This window comes from Crocodylus siamensis, chromosome 6, assembly GCF_052110815.1.
Source record: "Crocodylus siamensis isolate JL-2025a chromosome 6, ASM5211081v1, whole genome shotgun sequence".
NCBI classification, from domain to species: domain Eukaryota; kingdom Metazoa; phylum Chordata; order Crocodylia; family Crocodylidae; genus Crocodylus; species Crocodylus siamensis.
The window spans coordinates 37,286,007-37,305,856 of record NC_143400.1 but is presented as its reverse complement, the minus strand read 5'-3'; the positions used below and the strand labels follow the sequence as shown (position 1 = coordinate 37,305,856).

The 19,850-nt window shown below is 58.1% G+C and overlaps 1 protein-coding gene across 1 annotated transcript; it reads left to right on the top strand.

The window, feature by feature from the left end:
* The first annotated feature begins 2,100 nt into the window (after positions 1-2,100).
* PHYHIP (phytanoyl-CoA 2-hydroxylase interacting protein) lies at positions 2,101-18,696 on the top strand. The gene is made up of 5 exons (XM_090053568.1): positions 2,101-2,349; positions 11,476-11,659; positions 13,713-13,887; positions 14,525-14,642; positions 15,246-18,696. Exons 2-5 carry the CDS (start codon positions 11,495-11,497, stop codon positions 15,778-15,780), a joined length of 993 nt encoding a protein of 330 aa, XP_089909694.1. The 5' UTR covers positions 2,101-2,349; positions 11,476-11,494; the 3' UTR covers positions 15,781-18,696.
* The last annotated feature ends 1,154 nt before the right edge of the window (positions 18,697-19,850 follow it).

The window sequence follows — 19,850 nt, the reverse complement described above, 5'->3', positions numbered from 1 at the left end:
ACGCGAGGGGCTGGGCAGAGAGCAGATGGTGCAGGTTTCCTCATGCAGTCAACAAGCTGCCCATGAAGATGGCCCATGGGGAAGGTGCCCCACTTTTCACGTGACCGGTATCATGCGTCTGATCCACAGCAAAGGGACTGGGCATTTACCCACAGCTGGGCTGGCTGCGGGCAGCCTCTGGCAGGAGATTGCTGGGTGGTTCAAGCTCATGCCTGGAGGCCCTTGGAGACATCTGAGCTTCTCTGCTGCCGGCCTAACCGTGTCCTCTCTGCAGACCATCCAGTGTTGCTCTCAGGTTTCGGGTTTTTTTTTTAATAATATATTTCATGTTCCAGGTCAAATCAGACAAATCACTTCCAAATCACATCAATTGAGTAGGATTCAATCGTCCCCAAAACTATATTGATTGAGCAAGCAGGGCTTGATTGTTCTAAACACAGCCGTATGGTGCTGCTCTTGGCAAGCATCCTCTGTCCCTGGCTCTCACCCTGGGACTTCAGATACTCCCAAATCCATTGGCAGGCAACCTACGTGCAGGCCCGAGCCTTGAGGTCTTGGGATTTGGATGCCTTAAAGAAACTTCTCAATCTTAGCACGCAAGAGTTTACACTGGTTTAAAGCAGGGGTAACTCCAGTGCCAGCAGGCTATTGAGTGCATCTGAGAGCAGGCTTTGTGTCTGACTCCCTCCTTGCTCCTCCAGGGAGAGCCTGGCAGGACACACAGGGCTTTTCTACTTTCCCTGAAGGTCACTGACTTGTGTTGAGTCAGAAGGGGGCGGGGCTGATGATCCAGATTGTGGGCTGTGCCTCCTGGACAAGGCCCGCTGGGCACTGTCCGCTCAAGCTGATCATAGCTGCCCGGGATGAGCTGGGAGGCAAGAACCAAGGTCCTTGAAGCCAGGCTGATATGCAGCAATAAGCATAGGTTCCCAGCTGGGAGGTCTGGACCACCTAGAGAGGACTCAGGGAGGTGGCAAGTTCTTACTAATATTATCACAACACAGAGCACAGGACATCTTAAAGAATTTTTTTGCAAAAATCAAGTTGGTCTAATAAAAGATATCACCTTTGCCAAAAGGAGTTCTGATTCCCTTTGTCTCTAGACCAATACAGTTACAACCTGGATACCTGAAAATCTTACCCTGCAGTCAGCCTACACCCTTCCCCTTCAAGCGCGAGTGGTTTATAGCAACCCCAAGGAGCCATGTCAGGCTTGCATAATTATCATGAGTGTGCACTTTACTCTTAAAGTAAATGGAAAGGGGGTGGCAGGGGGTGTGTGAAAAGTGTTGGCTTTGACTATGGGACCATTAACCTGAAAAGGCTGAGAAACTGCATTAATCAGCATCCCCTCTCAGCCAGAAAGAGGACCCAGAAGTCCGGACTTTTTGTCCCTTCCTCTCCACATGCTGCCTCCTCTGCCATTCTTTGCCCAGGAGCTGGGAGTGGACCCCACAACCCCTGACTTGCAGTCCCCAGCGATAACCACTGGATCTTGCACCAATGACAGAGCCAGGCAGACGGCCACATTCCTTGGCCTGCCTAGCAGACCGCACTCCCCAACGCTGCCACGCTGCAGAGGTGCCTGCTGCAAATAAAACCTCCTTGCACATGTGAGGAAAGTTAAAGGCTCCCAGCTTGGTGGTCCTGTCACCAGGGGCTGGCCTGGCTGCAGACATGAGGGGCTCCCGGGGGTGCCCTGGCCTTTAAGCTGGGTACATTAGCTCAATACCCAACTCCTGCTCACTCTGCGGGGAGCTGTCCCATTCTCTCAAGGGTCCCTGGGCATCACTTGGGGCATCCGCTTGGCCCTGCTGTCTCCATCCTATGTGCATTTGTCACCCCTCTGCATCCAGCCCCAGAGCCCTGATCCCCTCCCCACGCCTGCTGCTGGTGCAACACTGCTGCCCTGGGAAAAGCCTCTCTGATTTCTCCTTGCTGTCCCTGCAGCTCATGGAAGCCAGGCTGGGAATGTGGCTGCTCATCACCTGATGCTTTGCAGCCTGAGCGCCGATTGGCGGAGAAGGCTTGGATTTTTTTTTTTCCTCCTCCATGCTGCTCTGATTTTATTTTTCCCTCCCCTTTCGGGTGTCTGCTGTTTCCTAGCACTTGGGAGAGTCTGGGCAGCGGTAGCAGCAGCCACCAGAGGCAGAGTAGCAGCATCACTCCGGGAGGAGACAGGCGATTGCATGGGAAGCTGCAGCACCTAGCAGGAGAAACTGCTTTTGCAGCCAAGTTTCAGCTGTGCCTCCAGAATCCCAAAAGCTTGCGCTGCCTGTCTTTGGCTGGCACGCTGCGTGCCAGGCAGCCCCGCTAACCGCCCAGCCTCGGTGGCGCCCGTGGATACAGGTAAGGTAGCTTTCCCTAGCACTTGCGCTCGCGTGCTTAGGAGACCCCGGCTCACAGGGTGCCAGGTGCTGCATCGATGCACAGCTGCTTTGGAGAGTGCGGGGAGTGGTGCGGATCAGGGGACCAGGCAGGGAGTCTTTGACCCCTGAGTGCTGCCCTCAGCTCGGACTTGCTCTGTGGCCTTTGCCATGTCACTTGACTGCTGTTTCCTCACCTGTGAGCTGGGAGCATGGAGGAATCCCTCCCTGGGATTAATTAGGTCACGCTAGCAGGGTGCAGTGGGAGGCCGAGGAGTGCCAAGGAGGTGTCATTAGAGTGGAGGCGGCTGGGGAAATTATCCAGCTTCTGCCGCAGGCCAAGTCCCCAGTGACAGGACAGTGTAGGCAGATGAGGTTGGGTGCTGCAGCCTGGCTCACGGGCTCCAGGAGGCAGCTGGACCGGTCAGGCTGCATTGTGCTGTCCCCAGGGAAATGTGGCAGCCTGTCTAGGTTGGGGGCAGCGCCCAGAATGCAGGGGGGGGGGCAGAGGTGGGAACGCCATACCACATGACAGCCACTGAAATGCCCTGCTGACAAAGAAAAACCCAGGTGGTGTGTGTTGGGGGGGTGCGTGTATGCATGTGTGCATATGTGCATGTGTACATGTGCATGGGAATACATAGATGGTGTACATGTATACGTGTGTATGCATGGGAATACACAGATGTGCGTGGGGTGGGTATGAGTACGCGGGTACGTATTCACATGTGCATGGAGGCATGTATGTGTCAGTGTGGAGTGTGTGGCATATCTGTGAGTGGGGGGTTGTGCACTCGGCCATGACTGCATGCATCTGTATGTGGGTGTGCATGTGTTTGTGTGTTCAATAGGTGTCTGCCTAAGTATGCATGTAGGGCACTGGGATGTGCCTGACAGACATATTTTTGCATAAGCTTGCATGTGGGTGTATATGTGTGGGGTGGGGGTTGTGAGCTGGAAAGCGTACTTGTGCATACATGCTTGTGAATGGCTGTGTTATGGCTCATAATATGAGTGTGCATACCTGTGTGTGGCTGTGTGTCAGCATATAAATATGCTTGTACATAGGGGACTGAGTGTATGGGTGTGCAAGAATGTTAGCAGGTACATACACACAGATGGATTTCGGGGCTGCATGTGATGTGTGTGCGCATGTACATGTGCGAGCAGGTACATCTGCATAGGGAAAATGGGAATGCGAGTACGTGCGTATTAATGTGGCTGTGTGGACGTGGGGGTGGGTAACTACATGTGGGTGCGAGGGAGGTGTGGATGTGTGTCCTAAGGTGTGTGCAAGCATGACTGGGTGTGCGTATCTGGATATGGATGTAGGGGTTTAGTGTGTGTGAGTGCATGCGTTTTGGCAGGTGTGCATGAGTGCGAGTGGGTGAGCATGCTGCGGGTGACTGTAGGGGTGCGCGTGCATGCTGGATGTACACGAGTGTGAGTAGGCGAGCATGCTGCAGGTGGCTGTGCGGATGCGCGTGCATGTTGCGTATGCATGAGCGGGCATGCATGCTGCATGTGGACACTGAGAGTGCAAGTGCGTGTGCACAGCGTAGGGGTGGATCCCTGTGCCATTGCCTGTGTGTACCTGTCCCAGAGGCTGTGTTCACCTGGTGCTCATATGCCCCTTCTGGGTCTTGCTCCCCTGCAGCCCTGCTCCCCTTGCCAGCACAGCCCCCAGGCCAGCCGGCCAACGCAGCAAACAGCAGGGAGTGCGTCTCTTCCAATACGCCCCCACGTTGCCTTCCTGCTTTGGCTCCGCCAAGTGCAAATGGAGCCAGACACTGGGAAGGAATAGGGAGCTGACGGGAGGGCTTGCTGAGGAAGGGTTGGTGTGTACAGGGGCAGAGGTGCTGTGGACTGACATCGATGCGAGGCAGCATTGGCTCTGCCCTGGGGCTGGAGCTTAGGGCAAGTCGGGGCTGCTCCCCATGGCTCCTGGAGGTCCCCCGGTGCGTTTGAAGCAGCATCCATGTCACATTGTGCGCTCATTCCCCTGGTGCTCAGTGCCCTCCCACACAGCCTTGTGCCTCCCTAGTGCTCACTGTAATCTACCTTGGGAGTGAGGCAGTGACTGGGGGACCAGCTGCCTTGAGCACTGCCCCCAACACCCCCCCACCTCCCCCCCCCCAACAGCAGAGCAGCTCTTTGTAGAAAATTCTGCTCCGGCGGGGTAGGAGGTACATACATCATTGGCAGGGACGTGTGTGCATGTCTGCACATGAGCCCCTCTCCTGTGCCCTGGCCTATGTCTCTGTCCTGCAAGCGTGTTGCTACAGGACAATATTGCTGTCCATGTCCATGCATGGACAGAGGGTCAACAGCTGGTTCTCTAGCACGTGCATGTTTCCCCGCACACACATGCTCCTCTTGCGTGGTATATGCCTGTGTGCCTCTCTTCCCCAAGCATGATGGGAGATGAAGTAACAGCTCCACGTATGTACACAATTTCCACTTCTGTATGTGCTTGTGTGTCCTCTGGCGCACACGTGCTGGCAGCTCTCTGTCCATGTGCACAAATAAGAGGACAGAGAGAAAAGAGAACAGCAAGGCACAACATTTTGCCACATACCTGGGCCTAGGTGTCCTGTGCGCACATGTCTGTCTGTCTATGCACATACCCTAGGCCTTTATGTGCAGGTACATCTGTCAATTTGTGGACACTATAGCTTCACATGTGTGCATCCCTGCATGTTCTCCTCATTGTTGCAGTCCGTGTATGTGTGTAAGAATTAATTTGTGTCTTGCTATACAACTGTCTATGTCTTGTGAATGGCTGTGAGATAATGCAAGAGCCATTATCTCACAAACATGCCACCCTGCACATTTTTGTTCTTGCTCGTGTATGTGTGCATGTGTGTGTACCTGTCTCCAGGCACTTCTGGCTGTTATTTCCTGTAACAGGCAAAGCAATTCTTTGTGTGTGTGTGTGTGTGTGTGTGTGTGTGTGTGTGTGTGACTGTTGGTATACCTAGCTGTGCTGTGTCTGCTCCCCCCTTGTGCATACACAAGGGCAAACCACTGGCTTTGTACACAAGTGAGGTGTCTGTCTATCTCCACATCTGTGCCCGGCCCTCCGAGTTTTCTCCTTTATCCGAGCTGGCATCTGTACCTGTGGCAATCTCCCCACCTGTGTACGCTGCCCCTGGCCCCCCGCCCATGCCTACACGCCTCTGCATGTGTGGGTGGATCTGCAGGCACTCATGAGCCCATGTGCACCGGCCTGGTGGATCAGCCTGCCACGGGTTCTCCACCAGCCCTAATTAATCAGAGCTAAAAATGGCCTGGAGTGTCATTCAGACTGCTGCCAGAGCCCAAGCTGAGCTGGCCATGCCAACCACCCCCTGCTGCCCAAGTTGTACGACACAAGCCCCGTATGCATGCTGTGCCGGGCGAGTCCACGGGGCTCAAATCCCAGCGAATGCCCCCAGGAGCAGGCAGCCCCCTGGGGTGAGGTCATGCATCCCCTTTTGCAAAACACAGCTCAGCAGAGGCGGTTTGCTGCGATGGCGCTGTGCTCCTCAGATGCCACCTGGCTCGGGGGACCCTCCTGGTCAGGCCAACGGGGCTGCAGAGCCCCAGCGTCACCAGCTGCCTCTCCCACCCACCATACATTTAACATGGGGCAGGTGCCAGTTTCCAACAAACGTCTCTGCTTGGCCAACCCCCCTCGTCTCCTGCCGGTGCATCGTCAGCAACGCCCCCAACATGCATCATGCTCCCCAGGCTGTTCCTTATCACATCCTCTCCAGCCCCAAGGGCTCAGCCTCCCCCTCCGGTCAGGGTGACCTAGCAAGGAATAGGGGAGAATCAGGGATCAGGAAGCATCCCCCCTCCCCACGAGCTGCTCCCACCTCCTCCGTGTGCCAGGGCACAGTACAGCAGGGCTGGGAGGCTCCTTCTACCATGTGCTCTCCTACAAAAGGGGCCGAGCCCTTAGCAGAGCTGAATTTCATCCCCACTTTGTTCCAGGCTGGTACAGAAATTGGCCCGTCTCCCCAGGACTGGTGGCTGGTGCGAATCCGGCAGAAGGCAGGACAGGCTGGCCCCTCGGGGACCAACTGGTTCGGAGTCAGAGCTCTCTGGACTAGCGCATCTCCAAGGTGCCACCCTGCCCTGCTTTCTGCCTGCCACGAGAGGGGAAGCTGCCCTGGACCACTCTCGCCCCAGGCAGCAGGAGGTGCTGCTGGGCCCGGGGAAGGGAGGCTGGTGTGGGCAGCTCCCTTCTGTGTCCCATGCAGCAGGAGATGCTGCGCAGAGCGGCAGGGAGTACCAGTAGCAGGGGGCATTGCAATGGCTGCGGCTGCAGCCTCTGCCTGCAGTGCCACAGCCGTGAGCTCTGCGCCCCGAGCAGGTCTGCCAGCTACAGCTCCGCCGCAACCGGCCCCTGCCTTGACAGCAGGGAGCCTATGGACCATGCAGCAGGGATCCACGCTACTGCGGGCGCTCCAGGGCTGGGAGTCCAGCACCCTCCACAGGTGCTTAAATCGCTCGGGGGTGAGACAGACAGCGGGATTGTGCAGAGCTGGAGCGGGACAGGCAGGGCTCCCTGCTCTGCTGCCTGGAGCCGGGCATCAGCCCTGGAGGCCAGCATCACGAGACCCGGCTCTGTTCATTTAGGCCACTGGCTTTGCGTCAGCGCAGACTGCAGCCGATTTCAAGGGGAGCGCAAGATGTCTTGCTGGCTCCCTGGAGACCAGCCCTCGAGAGCACAGCGTGTGGCTCACAGAGGCAGCAGGCATGGGCGATTCATCAGCAGGCGCTGCAGTGCCGAGACTCCTTGCCCTGCACAGGGCTGGGTGGGAGATGGGGCTTGAGAGCTGTCTGGCCATGCCAGGCTGGGGCGGTGACGTAGGACAAGGCAGGAAGCAGCACATGAATCAGCCCTGTCACTAGTGGCAAGCTCTATCTGTCCCCTCACAAGCATCTTGGTGTAGGCGCAGTGCAGAGGCACACGCTGAAGCAGTCCTCCAGGGCTGCTCGCAAAGCCAGGTGTTGCACCACAGCTGGTTCTTAGCTCAGGGTGGTTGCAGGCAGCTGGCCCTGCAGGGGTGCTCAGATGGAGCCTGACATCGGGCTCGTGACGGGAGCCAGACTTAGCACATCGTGCACCCTTTACTCATGTGGTTTTGTGATTGCTTGCTGCCGCCAGGCACAGCAGAAGGCAAACTCCACGCAGGTCCTGGATAACCTTGGCGTCGGGTGCAGCACCCATATAACAGACATAGCTCGACTGACAGAGCTCCTTGTCCTGCCACCACCTGGCCCTCCCCACAGCTGAGCTGGCGCTGGGTTAAGTTACAGCACGCTGGATTGGGAGGACTCTTGCCAGCACACAAAAGGTGTGGGCTAGGCATGTAGCAGCTATAAATAAAAGCACCTGCTTTCCCAGCACAAAGGAGCTGTCACTGCAGGAAAGACAATGGCAGGGTGGAATCAGACAGGACTTAGACCCTGAGACAAATCATGTGGCAGAGCAAGGGGTGATGGATAGGGAGCGGAGAGCTCTGCACAGCCCCCGTACCCCGGCTGCCACAGAGCAAGCACTGATCCTGCTCGCAGAGCAGCTTTAATCCCTGCAGTCTCTCAAAGCTGACCTTCACCCCAAAGGCTCTGCAGTGCTCCCATCTACGAGCTATGCAAGCCCATTCCTACCTGGCCAGGGAGGCCTTGCCAAACTCCCAGCCCCGGTGCCTCTGCAGTTATCTGGTATGTGCCCAGGCCAGAGGAACCAGCCCCTGCAGCGAGCGGTGATTCACGCAGCACAAGGTGAGCAGGCTGGCACTGCTCAGATAAGTGCCACGCCCTGCCAGGCTGATTGCTCTCCTGATTTGGTTTAATGGGCACAGCTGCCTCCAAGCCAGGGCAACCTGAACCTGATTTAAAGGCACCTGGACCAATTTGCTTTGTCTGGTACCTGCCCATCCCGCTCAGCCAGTGAAAACGAACAGCATAGGGGCCTCTGCGCTCTGCCACCTGAGCATCCCTCCAGGGGCAGCTAACAGACTTCTACCTGCCCCTGTGAGATGTGGGGAAACTGAGGCATGGCAGCTGGCCGACAGCCTTGTCACAGGTCAAGCAGCGAGTGGCTGGGAGAGCGAGGGACAGAGTCAGCCCCACGGGCCTTTTGCCGCAGCTGGGCCTGGGCTACAGACGAGCGTTTCTTGTCGTGCAGAGCACTGGTGCCTGAGGCTCGAGCATGTCACTCCACACATTTCCCAGCCTCGAGTCCCAGGCTGCTGTTTTTCTCTCCCCCGCCCTGTGTTGAGCAAACGCAGCCCTGTCCTGCTTTGCAGAGCAACTCCCTGCTAAGAAGCAGGGTGTCCTGGCAGAGTGCCACCTACCCCCACGGCCCCAGGGGACTGGCCAGGGGCAGGGCTCCCGTGCCTCGACACGTCCCGCTTGTGCTCATTTGCCCCTGCTGCCTGGTGGGATGAGCCGGATCATCCTGATTTGCACCTACCCACGAGATCACACGCAGACTCTGCTCTGCCTGTCCCATGGCTGAAGCAAGTGCTGCCTGGTATCTCCAAGCTCTTCAGCTCCCCTGTGTCCTCTCTCCAATCTGGCATCATGTGCCATCTCTCTGTCAAAGCCTTGCGGAGGCTCAGGCACCCTGCATATGATAGAGGTGAGAAGAAATACTCCATGACAAATGTTTCAGGTGCTACCAGGCAGCGGGATGCCTGCTAGCTCAGGGTCTTGCACACAGACTGCACGCTCTGTGCTGGGCTCCCCTGGAAGCCCCCAAGGCAGGAGCACCAGGGGCTTCGGGAGCATGAGGCTGCAGCTCCCCAGTGCAGCTTTATGCACCATCCAGGTGCATCTAATGCTGCCTGTTGGTTCCCATCAGTAACTAGTCACCTGCGTAACTAGTAGGATTTCGGATAACTAGTATTACAGGTGCAGCCATCTGGCCGAGTCCCCACTGGTCTCCTGTAGGGCTCTGCACAGGGGGAATTTCCCACAGAGCCATGTTCCCCGTGCTAGCAACTCCTTTCAGACTCCCTGCACACTTGCAGGCTGCAGAACACATACCACACACCCATTGCAGCTGTGCCCCCCACACCTGGGCTCTGCCACTGCACATGTGTGTTGCATGTATGTATTATGCCTGCTTCACACACCATGTGGAGTTTACATGCAGTGAAGCATGGGCATCAATGCATTATGGGGCTTCTGGAGCATTGGATGTTGGCTGTGGCTAGAGGGTGGGAGTTCAGCTGGGGTGCCCGGGTGCTCCCGATGGCACTGAGAGTCTTCCGGGTGCCTGGCTGACAGGTCTTGCTCTAGTCGCTAGGTCTGGGGCCAGGATGAACTGTGGGGTTGACTGGCAAGGGTCCTTGTTGGATTCCTTCCTTTCCTGCCCTGTTTCCTAGGATGAGCTGAGCAGCCTCCCTAGTGCCGCAGTGGCAGGGGCACTGGAAAGGCCTTTGCCTCCCTGGGGCAGGCACTAGGGGCGTGTGTGCAGACTGGGTGCTTTGTGGCAGTGGTGTGCGAGAAGGAGCAGATGTGCACATGAACCGTTTCAGCTGAGGTTTGCTTGCAAATGCTGGGGACTGGGCTTGACCTTGGGGGCTCATCCAGGTCTCTGCTCCCAAACACACGTGACTCACATTGCAGCTGGTATGCACAAGGCCTGTGTGTGCTCTGCGCACACCTGCCCGTAGCATGGCCATGCACCACGCAACACAAGGTGCTTATGCCCTTGGTCCCGAGGCATATGGGCTCAATCCCCTTCCCAGTGTCACTGTAGCCCACGGTCACCTCACTGCACTCTGCCATACACACCAGTGAGTCAACAAGGTGCTTTGGAAGTACGCTGGGCAGTGGTGTCTGGTGTGACAACAGGGCACTGGGGCCCTCCGGACTCAACCGCTGCATGCCCTAGATTGCTCCCACCTGCCATGCCAGCCCCCTGCCTTCTCCCTGCCCACACTTCCCCGCTCGCTCTGCTGCCGGCTTCAAAACAAAATCCCCTTTCCCCCCCTTTTATGTTTTGCCTCTTGGCTTGGAGCCCCTTCCCTCCCTAGCGCCATCTGCCGCGAAGCTGTCCCATCCGCAGCTTGTGATCCACTCCCTGGCACGGACACCTGCAAGGTGCCGTCTGCTCTGTCAAAGCGTGGTGTGGGCTGACACCCGCTCTTCAGATGGCGCCGGGGACGGCGATGGAATTAATTAGGGTGCAGCGAAGGGAAAGGAAGAGAGAGCGAGCCACCCACAGAGACGCACACAGAGGCATGCACACGTACACACAGGCATGTACACACTCGCGTATAAACACACACAAGCGCACACACATGCGCACGAGCAAAGGCGAAGAGACACAGACTGATGGAAAGAGAGAGGAAGTGCCCCCGGTCTAAGTGCTGCTCTGTGAATTATTTTCACGGGACTGGCTGGTCCCTCCTGGGCAGCCCCAGCACAGCTGGCCTAAAGGCACAACCCAGTTCAGTTTTGTATCCCGGCCCACCTGCTCCGCAGCGCCCAGAAAAACTGCTCCTGACCAGCCCGCATTCACTTGTAACCGGTTTACACCCATCTGCTTTCACACTCCAGCAGCTCCAGCTGCAATCAGGGTCCTCAAGTGCAGGGTGCTGCACAAACAGAGATGAACCGTGCCTCAGCTCGTTGTTGAGATACAGCTGTGCCAAAGAAGTTACCAAGGGGAAGTGAGGCACAGGAGAGCACTGGGCCAGCAGTGGGCTGCTGTTCCTCTAGGGCTCTATCCCAAGCCCGGGCAGCTCATGATCTGTGCAAGATTTGCAGCGATGCACCTCAGCTAGTGTGTTAGGGTGCCCCTTAGCCGCTGTTTTGTAGTCTTCCACTAAAGGAGTTAGGACTGAAGTTTGCTCTCTCTTTGCTCTCCTGGTAAAAGGGTGACACCAGCGTCTCCCATGGAGAGAGGCAGCTTTGTCACCGACCAAGGCTACGGGCTACATGTTGAACCCATTCAAGTCCGGGGGGATCTTCCCGTGGAGCACTGGAGCCGGTCCGATGAATGGAGCAGCCTCCCTGTGCTTGGGGTTTTGGCTGCACCGGTGGAATAAACTCTGAGTCCTGAGTCTCCTCTCTCTGCTCCCCTTCCTCCCGTGCCCCATAGGAGCTGAGCGACCCAGACCATGGAGCTGCTCTCCACGCCCAAGAACATTGAGATCAACAACATCACATGCGACTCATTCCGCATCTCCTGGGCCATGGACAAGGGGGACTTGGAGAGGGTCACTCACTACTTCATTGACCTCAACAAGAAGGAGAACAAGAACTCCAACAAGTTCAAGCACCGGGTGAGCGTGGGGCAGCTCGTGCATGGTGGGGTGGGATGTGGCATGAAACTGGAGCCGTCACTGGATGCCCATGGATACTCAGCTATGCTCTCCGCCAAAGTGGGTGCTCTTTGGAGCACTCAATCCAGCCATACGCCCCATGGCAGTGCTGCGAGCTGTTATGAATGGCACGGCTTGGCGTGTGCATCACAGAAACCTCCGGCTCTGACACTGGCTAAGCCCCCTTACAGGCAGCTTGCATGGAGGGACTGGTGGGTGGGTGGCTTATGGAGCCTTGGAAAAATCCCTTTAGGATAGGGGCCAGCATCATGGATGGGGTCAGAAGGGAAAGAGCTGTCTTTTGGTGCATGTCAAGAGTACCTAAGAGAGTCAGGTTCAGATCCAAGCTGCACATCCCAGGGACGGAGGCCAGGGCCCTATCCATGGTGGGGAAGCATGGGACACCTGCCCTGCCCAACTCTGCTCCAATGGCCAAAGGTTACACCCAAGGCAGGGGCCAGGGCAGTGTACCCTGGAAAGGTGTGCCTGCTCCTGTAAAGCAAGGGGGAGATGGGGTAGGGAGGCAGCTGGAGAGGAATGCTAAACATCCCCTCCAAAGGATAGCCAGAGGAGACGTGAAGCAAATTACTCACTCTGCCTTCTCCCTCTGGAACCGAGTCACTAATTCGGGAGCTTTTTAGCGGGATGGTTGCCACGGTGATGCTATTTAATGCTTAACATTATATTTTTCCTCCCCAATAATAAGCTTTTTTTTTTCCCCATGTCTCCTGACTCTTGAGCATTTGCTGTTGCCACAGAAACAGCACAGCACTGAAGCAGTGTTTTCATGGCCTATTGACACTGCAATTTTTGCTAAAACAAAGGGGGTTGCAGGACCCGTCAGGGCTGGGTTCTCAGTGTTCAGGGTCCCATGCAATTCCTTTGGCCCATCTCCCTGTGCCTAAGCAGGGCACTTAACACCTGTTCCCAGAGCCTGCGGGCAGGTAGAAGAAGTGGCAGCCGTCTGCAGGGCTGAATACGATGTCAGTCAGCTCTACAGTATGATGCAGCATGCACCAGCAGTGACTGTCACAGTGAGCTGCAGTGTAGGGGCCCAGGCGAATCAGTATTACAGCATCCTACAGTAACAAATAGCAGTGGAATAAACACTACGCTATTCAGGAATAGCAAACAGCATAGCAGCCAGTAGTACAGTCATGAGTAATACGTACCACAGCGTTCTGCAGCAGGAAATAGCAGAAGCATGCATACTACACTATTCTACAGTAACAAGTCCTGCTGCCTTCCCCAGCGATGAATACCACGGCAATAGAGAGGGAGCTAGCTGTGTTAGTCTGAAGTGAGGCAGAAGGCAGGGTAGAGAGGCACCTATAGACAAACTCAGTAAGACATATATAGATATATACCACTGCAGTAAGCATTACAGTATTTGGTAGTAATGAATCCTGGTGTAACAGATAGCACAGCAGCAAATCCTAGGGCATTGTGAGCCAAAGAGTGCCACCCCGATACATCACTCTGCAGGAACGGGAGCTGGAGTATTCCACAGAAATGAGCACCAGGCTTGTAAATGCCACAGGACTTCATGGTGACAGCTGTGGTAGCCACAAATGCTGTAGTACCAGACACCGTGGTACTCCAGCAGTACTCAGGGGATGGTGGGGTAATGCTAGAATGGGGTAGCCTAGGGCATTCTGCACAGCAGTGTCTGGCCTCGGGGCATCGGAGGCAGAGAGCAGCTGTACCAGGTCTTGTGCAATAGGGCACATTGCCCACACCATGCCCTGGCTGCATGGCAGTCTGTGAAGCTGTGGCTACTGAAGGCAGCATGGCCTGCCTCTGTTCACTGCAGTGAGCCTGGCAAGGCTGCTCCAGGCAGGTCCTTCCAGTCCCAGTCTGCAGTGGGGCTGTGTGCCAGGTCAGCCTTGTGCCACGCTCTGCGGCTGCTCCTTGGGTGCCAAGGCTGGGGAGAGGGCTGCGGGGTGCTAGTCCTGCCTCAGGCCCAAGCCTGGAGGGAGTTTTGCATGTGCCCTTGGCTTTTGTCCTTGAGCAGGATGTTCCCACCAAACTAGTGGCCAAGGCAGTGCCGCTGCCCATGACCGTGCGGGGCCACTGGTTCTTGAGTCCTCGGACCGAGTACAGCGTGGCGGTGCAGACCGCTGTCAAGCAGAGCGACGGCGAGTACCTGGTGTCCGGCTGGAGCGAGACCGTGGAGTTCTGCACGGGGGGTGAGTGTGCGCAGATGCTCTCGGCTGGGCTCCAAGCTCGCTGCACAGCCAGGCACCCCTCTGCACTTGGTTTCCCTCCAGATCCACAGGGGCTGGCACAGAACGGCTGCCATGTGCTCCGCGCCGTATGCTGCCAGCTTCCCTTTCCCCTCTATCAGCCAGGGGAGCAACGGGGGGACTACCACTGTGGAAGCCCCCTGAGTTTCCCCCCAGCAGCATGCTTTGTAGGGGTCCCTCTTGGCATGCCACGCTGATCACAGGCTCCTGGCCTCCAGCTCCTTGCTGCAGTAGTTTAGCAACAGACAGCCCATTTCAGCCTGGATTTTTCTAGGCAGCAGCAGGTGGAACGAGGAGTAGGAAAGTGGGGAGCAAGGTGGCGGGGGATAATCCTGTGCCGAAGGCATGTGAAACCCAGAACTTTTTGGAGGCAGAGAAGGCAGAGCGGAGCCTGCTGGGGCCATGGGGAGGGGAGCGGAAAGCACTGCCTGGCTGGTGGAGCAACAGGGGAAGAGTGGGAGGCAATGGGTGTGAGAGCTGGTTGCAGCTGGAGTGGGGAAGGGGAACCTGGCTGCAGCCTGCTGGGGAAGAGGTCAATGGGCTGGCGGTACTGATAGCAAGTGCCTCTCACCCCGTGCAGACTATGCCAAGGAGCACCTGGCCCAGCTGCAGGAGAAGGCAGAGCTCATTGCCGGCAGGATGCTCCGCTTCTCTGTCTTCTACCGGAACCAGCACAAGGAGTATTTCCAGCACGTCAGGTAAAGTCCAGCTCGGTGTGACGCAGACCACGGCCAAGGCTGTAGACTGGGGCCGGGGCAGGTTCAGGGCCAGTAGGGGCACAAAGTGCGAACAACCAGGGCTGCAGGGCAGGTTTCTCCTTTGGCTCTGCCCACTGGGTCCTGCCTGCAGCAGCTCTGCTTCCCCCCCCCCCAGCATGATTAAATCCAGGTGTCCTGATGGCTACATCTCATCCCTGCCCCTCCCCAGAGCAAGGAAGACAACCTAGGCATCCTTTCTCTTAGCCCCCACCGTTTTAGCCTCTGGACCAATGGTTTGCAGTCTGCAGGGCTGACAAAGCTGTAGTCAGAGGCCTGCCAGTCACAATGAGCATCTCCTTTTGCAGCATCAGGCTTGGTACTAAGTGGGGAGTAGTCCTCTTTCAGGCCCGAGAGCTGGAGAAACCCCTGCTTGAGCCCCTGCCTGAACTAGGAAGGGGACCCGGGAGCCCTGACTCCAGTGCAACCAGCATCTGCCCCCTGACTTCCTCGGGACCGTGCCAGGGTAGTCCCTAGTTTCTAGCAGGGCAGAGGTTGTCTGAGCCATTGCCCCTGACAGCCTGTGGCTTCTCCCCCTCCTGCCAGGCTGCACTGTGGGAACGTGATGAAGCCATCACTGAAGGACAACAGCGGGAGCCACGGCTCACCCACCAGCGGCATGCTGCACGGCATCTTCTTCAGCTGCAACACCGAGTTCAACACGGGGCAGCCCCCGCAGGACTCGCCCTACGGCCGCTACCGCTTCCAGGTCCCGGCCCAGCGCCTCTTCAACCCCAACACTCATCTCTACTTTGCGGACTTCTACTGCATGTACACGGCCTACCACTACGTCGTCCTGGTGCTGGCACCCAAGGGCTCTGCCGGCGACCACTTCTGCCGGGAGCGCCTGCCCCAGCTGGACATTTCCTGCAACAAGTTCCTGACCTGCTCCGTGGAAGACGGGGACCTGGTGTACCGCCACGCCCAGGATGTCATCCTGGAGGTCATCTACACCGAGCCGATCGACCTCAGCCTTGGCGTGCTAGGCGAGATCAGCGGCCACCAGCTCATGAGCCTGTCCACGGCCAATGCCAAAAAGGACCCCAGCTGCAAGACGTGCAACATCAGCGTGGGGCGCTAGCGACTGGTGTGGGGAGAGCGGGCAGGCAGGAGGGCGTGCGTGTGGGAGGGAAGGCAAGGCTGTGCTAATGAGAGGCCCTTGGCAGCGGACACGGGGGTGGCTGGGCACTGGGCAGAGCAAGCACCATTGAGGTGGGGCCTGGCTCTGGCTTCTCTCTCTGCGCACCCCACTCGCCAGTGTAAATATGAACTCTGCAAAGGACCACGGACCCACGGGAGCGGCTTACACAGGACCCTGGCCCAGGGGTGAGGTCTGCTGGCCCTGCTCTCTGTTGGCTTGTGTAGGTGCAGCTCTGCAGCTGGGAGAGGGGCAGCCCCTAATCTGATGTCTTCGCTCAGAGCGGAAAGAACCCCCTGCCTGGGACCTCACGCGTGGGCCCCCTGGGAGTGGAGCCGGACAGTGGTACTTTCCCACTGGAAAGGACAAGAGCAGGTGCTGGCACTGCAGGACTGCAGAGCTCTTCCCTCCTGCAGCCAGCGCCCTCCTTCCTCGCTGCCTCCCCTGGCCTCCCTTACCCCTTGTGACTACTCTGATCTCCCCAGCTCCTTTTGCTGAATGCCCAGGTGCACCGGAGTCTCACCTGCATGCAGATGCCCACTTGGGCACCACTTGGGCAGCCCTTTAGAGGCGCAGTGCTTAGCTGGCACCTAGGTACTGGGGTTACAGCCCGCTGGCCCGGCCGTGGAGTCTGATCCCAGAGCCCCCCAGCTCTCGGGGAGCTTGGGAAGGAGCTCCCTGGCTCTGCACCCCACTGGCCAGCGCCCTGGGGTGTGACAGCTGCCTGCCCCAGTTCTCTCCATGCAGGGGTGGGCAGTCCCGCTGCGGGTCCCAGCAGGCCTGTGGCGCTCCAGGGGCGTGCTGGAATTCAAGTGGGTGGCTGCATGGGGAACGCGCCCTGATGCGCCCATCACGCTGGTGGAGCCAAGCCCTGCTTGGGGGCCCCCACCCACCCACCCATCCAGCCAGGCAGCAGAGGAATGCTGTCTGCCTTGGCAGTGTCCCAAACTGAGCCCCAGCTCCTGGGGTGGGGGAGAACGTGCAGGCTCCCGTTCATTTTCCCCCCTTGGAACAACCCCCTTACCGGGGGGGATGTCACTCACCTGCTCTTGGCTCTCCGGGGCTACTTGCTGATCGCAGCCCACCCTGCCACTACCCCGATGCCTCGCAGGGAGTCTCCAAGGCAGTCTGTCCCCTCCCCAGCATCCTGCCCATCACACTTGCCCACCTGTGGTGCCTCCCCCTGTCCAGGCTCCTCTCTCTTCCCTGTATAAATACTGCTGGCTTCTCTGTGCTGCGCTGTGATGTTAGCTTGCAGGACAGCCTGCCTGCACATGGCCCCTCTGCCTCCCGCCATGCTTAGACATGGCCCTCAGCGCTGGGACAGGACAGCAGGGTTCAGAGAGTGCCGCTGTGCTGCGGTGCAGGGGCTGCACACGCAGCAGGGGTGGGTGCCTGCCAAATTTTCTGCATTTGAAAGAAAATCACCCCGTGGAGGGGCTGCAGGGCTCCCCAGACTGGCACAAAAGCACCACTCACTGGGAGATGCTCTGCAGTGCCTCGATCCTCCTTGCCATCTGGCTACTGAAGGGCTTTCACTGGGAGGACTGGAAAGTAGGACCTTCCTATCTACAAGCCTGAGCCGTGGATCCCCACATCCAGGATGGTCTTGGCTTACCTTTTCCATGGTCCAGACACTTGCTGGCAGTAAAGTTCCTGCAGGCTTCTGGTCATCAGGCTCCCCAAAGAGGTATGAGTGGGGTATTGCCTGCTGTCTGGAGATGCAGCGTGGAGCGTGTTTACTGAGGCAGCCCTTAAGGCGATGCTTGAGCCTTGGCGGCGGATGCAGGGAAAGGGACTCTGCTTGGGAGTGCCATCATGTTTTCGTTCTCCATGGCGTTTGGGGTGCCCGCCGTGTCGCGCAACCAGCCGTGCTGTGTTTGCCATGTGCTGTAGCAGTGTTGTGCTGTGCGTGCTGCTGCCATGCAGTGATTCGGGCCTTGCCTTTTTTGACACTAGCTTTTTGGTTTCCCCCTCCTCGTCCTGCAGAAAATCCAGGCGTGCACTGACTGAACTCCCCATGGGGATGCTGCCTGCACTGAGGCTGCTGCTGCCCACAGCTGCATGCGTTTTCCTGGACAGTGCCATGATACTTAGACATGCCTGGTTCCCTAGGGGTGCCGTGTCCTAGGAAGGGTTTGCTGGCGGCTGGCTGGATAGCTCCCGCCTGTAAGGGCCAGGGGTGAGCAGCCAGGCCCTCCTGGCATGACCTCCTGTCAAAATGTAGCGTGATCTTCTCCTGGGGACAGGGAGAGTCAGCCTCCCCTGGGGACAGCTGGAGGAGGGTGACAACCCGCCTCTTCTGGAGACAGCAGGGTGAGCCCTTTTGCCTCTCCCAGGGGACAGGGTGGCAGAGGAGGAGGGCGTGAGCTGTGCCATGAGGCGGGGTGGGCGAAGGGGGTCAGAGCTGCTTGCAAGCTCGAAGTGTGGCTGAGGAAGCCTAGGTTGGCATCAGGGAACGGGGAAGAGCGTGGTGCGAGCTCCGTCAGTGTCGCCTGCAGCCAGAATCCATTGGATGCCCCAGCTGAATGCATGGCCGGGGACGGCAGTGCCCACCAGCGGTGCGGGAGAAGCCTCCCTTCCACTCGGAGCAGATCCAGGACCCATTTCCCTGCCCACAGCATCAGCTTTGGAGCCAGAAGGGGCTGGGGCTGGTGGCCCCGGCTCTGCCCCTTCCCCTCTGTGCCCCGCATGTGGCAGAGAACCGCGGCATGGCGCTTGGGCAGCAGCGCCCGCAGCATCCCCGGTCCCGCGTGGCGCTTCTCTGGTCTGTGTGTACGGTGCACGCTGTAAAGAAAACCCCAAACCCACCTGTGCTGTGCTGACCGTGTGTATCAATAAATGAACTGCCTGTGTGCAGCCCTGCCTCCTGCTTCCGTCCACCACGCTGCAGGGCTGGAGGAGAGGGCAGGCCAGGCGACACGTCTGCTCTCGTGCAAAGGGAGCCTGGGGTGCGGGGAAACGCAGGGACATCACCGACTGGCCCATCGCATGCAGCACCCCTGAGACACTCAGGGAAGAGGCAGGCCCTTCCAGAGCATACACGCTCTGCAGTAGCGCAGCGGGCATCTCCCTGGGGGCCGTGCCAGCCGTCCTCCAGGACGGCCGCAGAACCAAGTTGCACCCGGCTTCAAAGGCGGCTCCCATGCTCTGCAGTCGTCAGCGGCACAGTGTGCAGCAGAAACGAGGGCCCGGTGCAGTGCCACAGCGCTCAGTGCTGCTTCCACAAAGACAGAGCAGTTTCTGGCCCGCTATGCCACGGTACAGGAATTGGGGTGTGGGTCTCATAGGAACAGTCCACTGCTGCTTGACAGCATGCAGTAGATGCTACCATGCCACACAGAGGTGGCAATACCTGGCCAGCTGCTGTGGTCCCTGCTCTGCCCTTGGCTAGGCCTGAACAAGGACTGCCGCTGTGGCCCATTAAACTTCAGGCTGTCCCAACCACAGACTTCCTTCTGATGAGGGCTATGAGGCTCTTTTGGCCCATCAGGTCCCTTCTTGTCCTCCCCGTTTTCCCTGGGATCTTGGGGGCAACGGGGCTGTTCCCAGCCTGGCCACTCAGAAGTGAAGTCTGCCTAGTTTGGCTGGTACTGCACTGGGAACAAAGCCCCAAGAGCCTGCAAAGCAGAGGAGGGGGGCTTGCCCCGGACACATTCACACCCAACTGAGAGGCAGACTAAGCCACAGCAGACCAGCAATGGGTCCGGTTTGGTTTTCACCTGCTCTGGGGCAGAGCTGTGCTCCAGCCACCCAGTAACACTTCTCCAACTGTGCTGGGACATGCATCTCCACTGCACTGGGTCAGGCAGCCTTGAAAGCCTTTTCCAGCAGCCTCCTCCCACGCTCTAAAACCCAAATCCCCCGTCATGCAGCGTGCTCTTGGCCAGGCCATCTCAGTTACCTGGCTAACTGTGGCACAGGGCTAGGCAAAGGCAGGACAGGGGGACCCGCCTGACCCCGGCTGGCGTGCAGTGCAAACCCTGGGTCATGAGGATGGAGGGCTCTCTTCT